The sequence below is a fragment of the Octodon degus genome, unplaced genomic scaffold, assembly GCF_000260255.1.
Source record: "Octodon degus isolate 3935 unplaced genomic scaffold, OctDeg1.0 scaffold00017, whole genome shotgun sequence".
NCBI lineage: Eukaryota > Metazoa > Chordata > Mammalia > Rodentia > Octodontidae > Octodon > Octodon degus.
The window spans coordinates 19,027,376-19,038,252 of record NW_004524593.1 but is presented as its reverse complement, the minus strand read 5'-3'; the positions used below and the strand labels follow the sequence as shown (position 1 = coordinate 19,038,252).

The window sequence follows — 10,877 nt, the reverse complement described above, 5'->3', positions numbered from 1 at the left end:
CTTCTGTGAAAGCCTGATTCTTCTAATGCTGTGGAGTTGTTTCCAATCAGAGTGATCATTATAACTGAAAGGAACAGGTGGAAGGTAGTAGCTACAGCTCTGGGCCCAGAACTGGCACCAAGGGCTTTCTCCGTTTCCTTGGGGCAGAGCTGCAGACTACAACTGTCTTGTATTTTTAACTTTTTAATGTAACTCCAACAATCAAAAGGTCATAATTTGTTATAATGATGCTATAATTAAGTTGTGGTAAATGATAGCATTTGTAGATTTTATAACCAGGATTGATTCATAAAATGAATGCGGGCTCAGTAGTTTATGTTAACATAATTAAATGGAAATGTAATTCTAACTCAGTTTGCTTATTAAATTGAAAATTACTAGGTTATGAGCACTCTTACATTTCTGTCAAAATTGGTGGAAGTCTAAAATTACATGAAATATCCATTAAAATAAAGCATATTTAAGGCTCTGTTGCTGGTGGTGAGTGAATAAATGTGCTGAAGCCAGCGCAGGTTTGCAGGCGAGGCGGCGCTCTTGACAGGGTTCCACTCACGCCTCCCCTTTTTCCTCTGCAGGCACTGGTTTAGTCCCGGGGCCCGGACAGAACATGGCCAGGTAAGGAATGGTCCCTTCATGGGGACATTACTCGCTCAGATACTTATCTGTGTGTCTCCCTTAAGGTTGACGACCCCAGTGTATTTTAAAAGAAACCCATTGCACCAGGGCCTAATGCGCTGCCCAAAGCCCAATCCCAGTAAGCTGCCCCCTTCCAGAGCCTTCCCAGGATCTGCACAGGAAGGCCTTGCAGTCCCTGAGATAGTGTGGCTCCACTGCTGACAAACCATTGTCACCAAATTAAGGTATTACAGCAGTGCATCTGCTTACAATTTAATTTATTTAAATTCAAGGTCAGCCATGTGAGAATATTTGTATTGACACCTAGAGGGTGGCAGTAGGTTCTTACAAGTTGACATTGTGTCTCTCAGCAAACCTTTGACATCCCTCGCTGGTACTCGTGCCAGCACGGTGGTTAGCTGACTTCTCCAGAGCTGGACGTTCACTTCAGTTGCCTCCGCATAGTAGGCCAGGAGCAGAGTTGTCTTGAGTCGAACAGTTCACAAGCTCAGGTAACTTAGGGCTCAGATCTGTGGTAAGTTTTAAAGTGTATACATTTTAGAGCTTGAGTACTCCCAATGTTTTTCTTATTATGAATTATAAAAGTTTTTTTTAAAATAAGGTGACTTTTAAGAATGGGTATTTTTTAAATACATGAGAATTGTGACCCCCAAATTCCTGACATCATTTCTTCTTGGGAGTCAGGAGGGAGGGAGGTGGTGAAGTGGTGATTGTGCTTGGTGATGGTGGCCTATAGTAAAATTTGCTGTTGGCCATGTTCAATGTCTGAAGTGGGGCAACGGCTTCAAAACTGGGTGCAAATGCTCTAGTTCCATACCCTACAGGGGGAAGTGCCACGTACTTCGTTATGACCTATTACCAGCGACGGTGAACCTTTTAGAGACCAACTGTCCAAACTGCTACCCAAAGCCCACTTAGTTATTGCAGACCACCTACACTGCAGGTAAACCTGAATACTGAGATTGTAGTGTAGAAAAAAATAACTCATACATTAACATCTTTTGTCATAAAAGAAAAACAAATAACACCCGTGCCATCGGTTCACCACCAATCACCCATGCCTTTTGCTTAAAACATATGAGCCTACTAAAAGAAAAATGTCTCACAAATTCAAATTTTTAGTTGTAATAATATTGTCCTCATTCCTTTTTCCATGAGAGGAATTCGCCTCTTGAAAGACACTTCTCAATGTAGAATGTTGACTACCAGCCTTATAAATTTAGACACTAAGCCATTCCATTTATGAGGTGTTTATCTTATTATTCAAAATGTAAAAATGAGAGCTTCTGCTTTCCCCAGGGGTTCGTTACAGTGTTTGCAGTAAGATTCTGCTTATCGTAACTATATTGAGTGCATCTGGATATCTTCTATTAAAACTGATTTTTCAAGCTCATTCACTACCATTCAGAATTTGAGAAATACTAATATGATGTTACCGATTCCCATTTTCGATTGCTGTGTATGATTTAAGCTTTGGCTTCTAGCCAGTCTTTATTGTACAGTCGTAAATTAACTAATAGCTGGGGCTCTGGCCCTCAGTCAGTGAGAGAGATGTAGGCAAGCGTCTGGGAAGTCCTGGGTTCAATCTCCAGCACCTTCTACAGAAAAAAAAAAAAAAAAAAGTAATAGCTAATAACATATAAAGAAGACACCCAGGCCGCAATGTGAGGTACGCTTTCTACCACTGAGCTGTACCCCTAACCCCCTTTTTAAAAAAAGGTTTTCTACAATCTTTTCAACTAGTGTTTAAACCTGCTTTTGCTTATCTTTTGATGACTACTTCAGATTTTTATGTTTAAGAGCCAAGTTATCCATTCATAAATATAGCTAGCCTCTTGAAGTAGTTATGTCGCAGAAAGCAGAAGCAGAACTAAATTACTGACCACTGGCTAGCATTGTTAGGGCAATACAAGGTTCAGTTCTTTCCAGTTTCTACGAGTAAGGCCTTCACCAAGGACTCAGCGCGTGGCCTTGCTCCATGGATATATTTGTTTCAAGCCGGACCCCAGGCGTCCCTGAGCATCTCTGGTTTGACAATTTGCCTGAGCTTATGAGTATCTTGGGGAGTCGTAGCTCCTAGTTCAGCTGCTGCTTGGCCTCCTTCGTATGCCAAAGACTCAGAGCAGTAAAGTATAAAGAGACTGTGTGTTGTTTTGCAGCTGTTTGAAAAGCCACCAAGAGGGGGCTTCCAGTTGTGCAGCTCCCGAGCCTGCTTGCCTTGGCCGTGTCGGGTAGTAGAGAAAGGAATACTGTGGAATAAGAATTCTGCTCTCTGCTTTGTCCTCTTGTGGCAGAGACTTGAGACTTGTAATAATCTTGACAAGGAGCAGAAGTAACCACGGGAATTCTTAGTTCCTTTTCTGTGCCAATAAAAACCGTTATTCACCAGGAACGCTTCCTGGTTTAATTCAGCAGTGTTTTGGACTTTGTGCCTAGTTTTTACATTTATGGAGTTTAATATAATTCTTACATGAGTCACTTTTTAATATACATCTGCAGGTCACTGCTCAGGGAATTGCGTCTCTGTGTGGCCGAAGGCCAGCAATCTGCAAGGTGGAAGGCAAGAAGCACTTTGTATTCTAGTTTTTAATCCAAGATGACATCAGTTGAGTCAGAACCCTAACAGTGACCTCACTTGTGACACTCGTAGGAGTCCCAGAAGCAGAACCATTACCAGCAATAAGAATTTCTCAACATTTGATGGGCTGCTTTTGCTCACACAAATCAAGATCAAGAATTTTTATTTCCTTTATTGTGACTCTGTAATCAGATTTCATCTTTTTTAGAAACATGTTGGGAATTGTCCAAGCACAAATGTTTTCAGTTATTCTAGTAATACTCTAAATTAATTTTTTCATAGTTTCCCTTTAAAAGAGCTAGCTCATGTATTACCTTGTTAGAATCAAGGCTGAGAAATCTGAGTCTCTATTTTTATCTGAGCTGCGTGTTTAAGTTGGAAAGATGCACGCAGAACCCAGATTTATACTTTCTTTGATAAACTAAGATGATTTGTGCCGGCTTTTCAATAGAGATGCAGTGCATTAAATAATCCTAATATGTGTCACTTCTTTTATACAAAGTCAAAAACATTAATGTGAAGACAGAAACACGTCCTTATATGAGTCTAAGAGTGGAGCTATGACATCAGAGCTCAAAGACGCCATCTCCTCTGCGTTCATGCAGGTCAGCGGCGTCGAGCCTCTGGCCTGTGTGCCACAGCCCACTGTTTCTTATCATTGAAAGCCCCGAAAGCTTTGCTGTCACTCACCTAGGTGCTGGCTTTCCCCTCATCCAGTTCAACCCTTTACAGTGGCATTTTATAAAACTAAGTTGTGGAGTTATTTCTTATTTCAGGACTTTATATTTGAGAGCTCAAATTGTTTAAACTGTTTCAACCCAAACTTGCAAAAAGAGTTCAAATAACTGTTTTATCTTAGAATTCTAAGAATTAAGTATCATTAATTTAAGAGAGAGGTAGAGATTTCATCAGCCTTTTTCCAGCTATCTGTGTCCCAACTACTGGTTTGTATGTATATTCTTAAAGGCACTAGACGTAGAAAAGCTAAAGTAATTATTTTTTTTGTGTTTTCAGAAGCAATTTAATGTTCATGGTATGAAGTGTTTCTAAATTGAAACACTTTCAGATTAAAGGACTTAAGATAAATGCTTGCTGTTTTCTATTAGTAGTAATAATGAGATATGGGTTTTGCTGCACATCAGATACCAGATCTCACTCCCTATTTTCTGACCTCATTCATTCATTCAACAAATATTTACTGGGCACTAAAAATACTGTAGACACAGTGGGAAACCCTGGCAATATAGGCAAATAGGGTTTCTGAACCACAGGGTCCAAGACGAGGGAGAGGTCCTAACAGGACCTGAACGGCTGGAATCTGTCATTCAGTAAGGAGATTAGGAGGGGGTGGGGCATGTATATTTGGACCTTAGAGATGTGATCCAATAATGAAATCCAAGGAAGTTGTGTTCCCAATTTTCTGATCAAGAAGATTATGGAGCCACAGAGGAATGTGTTCGATGATCTAAAGTGAGCCTGGGGAGAGTCACAGGGAGAGAAAAAACATTTTCTCAAGCTTTCACAGAGAGCAAATTGGTCAAGCAATGGCTGTGACTCATCCTCGTGTCAGACACTGACAAAAGGATGTACAAAAGGCGGTACAGGGCTACAGGATAAATCCTGAGAGTACTTGGCTGACCTTATCAGATACAAAAGTTACATTTCTTGTTATATAGGTCTTGCTATATCTTGGTATAGACCATCCAGCAGAAAAGCATAAAAGTGAGGTATATAAAGTAAATCCATATTAATATGATGAGCTGTAAAAGGCTCAAGTCAATAACTTCTGAGGGTAACCCACTAATATTATAGACTGCTAGACAGTGTTAGATTGTTTAGTTGAATTCAAACGCCTATAGTATTTAGATGCCAATAGAATATTTATCTCTGACAGGACAAAAAAAAAAGGATACAAAGGAAAGATCATTTTGTATTTATATATACAAAATAGGATAAATTTACAGCTACTTTTGCTTAATTCAATGAGAAGAAAGAAGTGTACTAACAGTGTTTGGACAGAATATCCTGTCTGTTTCTTGTACTATGGATAACCACTAAGAAGATAACAATGTACAGTGTATTGACTATCAAAACTGTCCTATTAATCAGCTGTAAGAAAAAAAAAAGAAATTCGAGGAAATTGTGCAATTTGCAGCTTTATCTCAAGAGATAAAATGAATCTTAGAAAGTGCATGTTGGCCGCAGCGTAAGGTGGGAATCGGAGGCAAAGGTGGCTGGAGAAGGCCTCACAGGTGAGGACCAGGATGGCAGCAATATGGATAGATGGAAGGAGAGAGATGCTCAGGAGAAGTCTGAGATATACCTAGAGTTAAGACCTTTGTGGAAGAATAACCTAGCTATAGTCTTGGTGACTTAAGATCTTTTACTTCTCCAAAATGATGAAATAAATAACTGATTCTAAATGATGCCAATGAACAGTTCTGATGCGTTATCCTTCATTAAGAGGTATTGATACTGGTCAGACCATACCCGCTGGCAACCAAGCTCTTTAATTATGACCATGGTCATAATCATAGCCACAACTGTAGCATTTCAGCTATCTTCTCAGCATCTCCTATGTTCCCGTCATGGTGCTAAGTGTTTTACATGGTTTATCTTATGCAATACTCTCAGTGGCCTTCCTGGCTGGATAGTATTGTTATCTCTATTTTACAGGTGGAGCTAGGGCCTCAAAGGTCAAGTATTTTGGCCTAAGGTTACACAGCTTAAACATGGTAAAGCTATTATTGAAACCTAGTGGCTCAAGAGTTACTGGTACAGCTGAGATTGGAACCCAGGTCTATCCTGTGTTACTATTTTTACGAATTCTGTTTTGGTTAGAGTTAATTTTTAATATACCGCAGAATTTTTTTTTTTAGCCCAGTCTTGCATATAATCACATACCTGCATGAATAAGATAAGCTACGGTTTTGGCGAACACATCCTGAAAAGTATTGACCTGCTTTTTCATTGCAGTTAGGATAAAGCAAGTGTAAAGAGAAGTCGATGTAAAGCATTTGGAGGCACAATCAAATATATATTTTTCCCAATTATATATTTCCAAGCCAGTAATTTCTTTAACAGATGTTTCAGTTTGTCTCCTTACACTGGTAAGCAGTAGGCACAGAGAAATACTATTTGAGCAGCCACATCAGCACTGTTGGCAGCAGGGCCAACACCATTGACAGGAGGTCGCATGGCCCTAACCCAGGCCACCCAGAGGCCCAGAACAGGACTGAGTTCCAGACAGCCATCCCTGGGCTCGTGTCACCTGACTGTGGGAGCGATGTTGCTATCCCAGAAGCAGCAGACAGCAGCTTCCACAGACGCATCTGCAACCGTGACAATGGCAGTAGGAGGCAAGGAAGAAGAAAAGGAGCACAACATGAACAGATTAGCAACCCCTTGATGAGAGGAGTATTTCTCTCCTTGCAAAATGGTCTGATGAAAATGTTTTCATCTCTACAACTTTGTCTTCACCTTTTGTGCAGCATCAGCTTCTGAGAGATAACCGAGCCGAACGAGGACACAAGAAAAGCTGCTCAGGGAAAACAGCCAGCAGGTAGGCCCTGCAGTGCGCTTGTGGCCCTCCGGTCCTCCGCATTACGTCATGCGCCCTTTGTGCTGCACTGCTGACTGTGGCGAGCTGTAGTCACGTTGCCTTTGGTTCTAAAAAGCTGCCTTCACATATTTTATTTATTGTTTACCAGAATCCATTTCTGGAGTGCTAGTAATACCATTTTCTGTCATTGTTAGAACTCTATGAAAAACAAAGAATGGATTTTAAACGCAAGCCTATCTCTTACACAGTAATGTATTTGAGAGCTACCTTTGGAACCGTTATTTACTTTTTCATCTCAGAAAAGTGAAGTTGGTCATTTCTGCTAAGCTTAAATAGTATCTAGACATTACTGCAATCTCAGTCTTTGTCCTAGTGACAGACAGATGAGTAAAGACGAGGGAGCAAGTAGTCCCCCTTTTTAAAAAGTAGGTTTAAGGTTGTTTTAGTCTTCTGTTGCTAAGTCAACGTTATTTTCCCCAAGGCAAAAGATTTTGTGGTTTACCATTCTAGACAATAGATTTCTAAATTATGTATGTGATGTAGCTAAAGATTTCATTTATATTTGGATGAAAGTAACCACACATTCCCTACGGCACTGTCTAGGTGTCCCCCAAGGCTGCGCAAGTCATACGTGGGCTTTTCGGAGGTAGCTGACCTGGGGTGTGTGCTACAGCATGGAGGGTGCTCCGCGTGGGTGTGAGCACTGCCCACCCTAAGTGTGGGACCCTGGAGGGAGTATCAGGGACAGAGAGGCCCATGGCCCACACTCACTGCCTGGTGCCTTCTGCCTGCCCTGCAGTCTCCTCTGCGATGCCCCTCTGCCACACCACCCTACCTCTTGGAACCCGCCAACTAAGAAATTACATTTCTACAAAGTGTGAGCTGAATAAACCTTTCCTCCTTATCTTTGGGTGTCGGGTATTTTGTCTCAGAATTGAGAAAAGTAACTAGGACAACATTCATGCCTGAATATTGATCTGAACTGCTGCCTGAGAGTTCTACTGAATTTTTTAGTAAGATAAGATACTGACCTCAGCAGCCTCCCTGCCATCAGAGGGGCTCTCAAGGCAATGGTGCCAGCCGCAGAGTTTAGTACTGTCTAGCAAGGAATATGCTTCACAGTGCCAGGCTGTTTGTCCAACCCAGCTGAGTTGCTGATAGATACCTGCTGAGGTAAATGCAAATCTTGCACACTTAATTTAGAAAAATCAAAGCTTGCTAAACATAAAACGGGGCAATTTGCCATCCATGAGTCAACATAAATGACTGAGAGATTCACCTCTAAGAATGTCAGGGCCTAAAATGATTGTTAGATATAGATTCAGAAATAACTATAGATGAAAGGTATACAGAGATAAAATAGAACAACAACAATTTTCTATTAAAAATTACCAATCAGAATATATACATGCATATGTAGATAGATAGATAGAGAGAGAGAGAGAGAGAGAGAGAGAGAGAGAGAGAGAGATAGACACACATTTCTTAGCAATGACAGGTATGGTTGGTGAAGGGATAATTAGTGAACTACAACATACAGTACATCTGAAGAAAGATGCCAAACTACAGTGGAAAATTCAATACAATAAAAAATTAAAAGTGGATATGAGACACACAAAAGAGCCAAGACTAAATTTAATCAGAATCCCTGTCAGAAAGAATGGAAGGGTTGAAACTAACATTTCACTGGCAAAAATATCGGCTAAGAATTTCCCAAACCAATGAGAATTATCAACCATAGATGACTTACAAAAGGCCCAGTGAATAAAAGGTACAATAAGAAAAAAGAAGTCTGCACAAAATAGCAAATTGTATTACAGCGAAGACTAAGAGAAGATCTTAAAAAGAATTAATAGAAGGAAGACAAGTTATCCACAATGAAATGACAAGAATGAGACAAGAAAAGAGTGAAATCCTCCCTAGAGAATATACTCTCAACCTAGAACTGTACCTGGAAAAGCGTCCTCTATGTGTGAAGATAAAAGAGCCTGTGTAACACTTTCAAAAAATGAGAATGTTTACTACTAGCACAGTTTTGCCAAAAGGGTTTTTAAGTATGTATTTCAAGAAAACAATCTTCCAAGGAAAGCTGGAGATGCAAGAATGGCCACAGAGCCAGTGAAGTCTTAGAAACTTTATATAAACCATTGCTTCTATAAAAGGATAATTATGTTCCATGAAGTTGATTTTTTTTTTTTCCGGTACTGGGGACTGAACTCAGGACCCTGCGCTTGCCAGGCATGTACTTATTCTGCTGAGCTATCTCCCCAGCCCCATGAAGATGATTTTGTAGTAATTAAAAAAAAAAAAAAAAGAACTCAAATAATAAAATGCAGTATACAGGACTCTGAAGAATGTACCATAAAATAGTGGACAGTAATATCATGTTAGGTTGGAGGTGCTGGGGATTTAAAAACTCTGGTCTGAAGGATTCGAATTGTTTAGAATGTTTGCTTTGCCAGTGAAATCCTGGATATTTAGTAAGACTATATTGGGTATTCACTGATAAAACTTTAAAAATAACTATTATGTTGGTAAAAGTGGCGTTATACAATGGCTAAACCAGTTGAGGGGCTACAATGGAATTAAAATATTGCTGCTCTACCCACCAGAAAAATAAAATCCATTTTTAAAAGTGAAGGGGAAAAAGAACCATTGAGAAAATAGGGTGCAGCAAACCTTACTCTTAGACCATCAGATCACATCAGTCTCTCAAACTTTCCAAGAAGCATCTGGAAGTCCCCACAGGGCTCAGAGCCTGGCCACTTGCTGGGGTCGGTCGGTGGGTGGGGTCAGGAGAGTCCCACTGGTGGGCACAAAAAGCATCTGTGGATCAAGCTCTTGAGTTAAAAACAAATTGAACACAGGTCCATTTTTTCAAAACTCATGCTCTCCGGTTTTTGTCTTTGTTTGTTTAATAGGACACACACCAGAAATATAATGAGCAGGAAAACCAAAAACCCGAAGGGTAGAACCGGCTGTGCCTGGTCTGCATAAAGAGACTTTAGCTGGCGCTGGACAACCATTATTCATTAATAAAAGGTTCAATTTACCTAAAAACGTAGTAATTTTACTATTACTACTAATAAAATTAGCCTCAAAATGGATAAAGCAAGCACCGGTAGCAGTATATCTGAAAAGCCCACAGGCCCAGGGTGGTGGGGTCCCACTGCAATGTAAATCTCAAATTATTATTGACTTAAATAATAGAAAATGTGTAAACTGGAAGTTTGTGTAACACAAAAGAAGCTTAACTTAATGAAATTATATAAAATACCATATCTAAACTGTTAGAAAAAAGCAACTTTTCCCCAAATGTACATAGAATAATTATGAAATTATCCATGTTCCTGGTTAGAACACTAGTAGTGCCTACAAATTTTAATGTATCATAAAAGTCATATTACCTGACTTGAACATGATTGTTAAAAATCAGTAATAAGAATATATGTTTCACAAAATTTAGAATTAGCAAAATGCATTCCTAAGAAATCTGTGTACAAAAATTCATAATACTGATACATGTACATTGCAGTAATGTGGCAATTGGAAGAAATTTTTCCGGCCTTAAGTATTCCTGGTAGAAATTTGGCTCCAGTTCTGTCCCAGTCAGGATTCTGAGCTACATGATTACTGCCACCCTCTCCCAAGAGAATTTGAGAACGAGAAAATAAAGCGGCAGGGACTCATCGCATAGAGGGATCGTCCTGAACTTGTAAGGTGGGGTGGCCTTGGCGAGAAGCAAGGGGGGGTGTGTGGTTCAAGTACATTAGGTTACAGATTCTAACCACAGCAGAGATATTGACACAAATGAGTCAACAGCATTAAAATTAGTTTAATTAGTACTAACTGAAAGATTTGCAGGACAGTACTAACATATAAAGTGAGAAAAAAAAAAAAAAGATAAACTTAAGACTGAGACCTATACAATGAGATACCTTGTTATTGGGTCAAAAGGCAAGATATTCTTTAAAATTTGGTGTCCTTAAACTGTCTATATATTCCATGCAATCTAAATCAAAATCCTAGCAGTCTACTTTGTAGAAATAGACAAACTTATTTTAAGTTTCCCTGGAAATGCAAAAGGTTTGGAATAATCAA

General features: G+C 39.7%; 1 protein-coding gene across 1 annotated transcript in view; it reads left to right on the top strand.

Moving 5' to 3' along the window:
* The window catches only part of Gpatch2 (G-patch domain containing 2), a 187,369-nt gene that overhangs the window by 130,505 nt on the left and 45,987 nt on the right, over positions 1 to 10,877 (top strand). The window contains exons 7-8 of the mRNA XM_023710304.1: positions 576 to 615; positions 6,706 to 6,776. Coding sequence (XP_023566072.1) covers positions 576 to 615; positions 6,706 to 6,776 — 111 coding nt within the window. The remainder of the gene's footprint in view (positions 1 to 575; positions 616 to 6,705; positions 6,777 to 10,877) is intronic.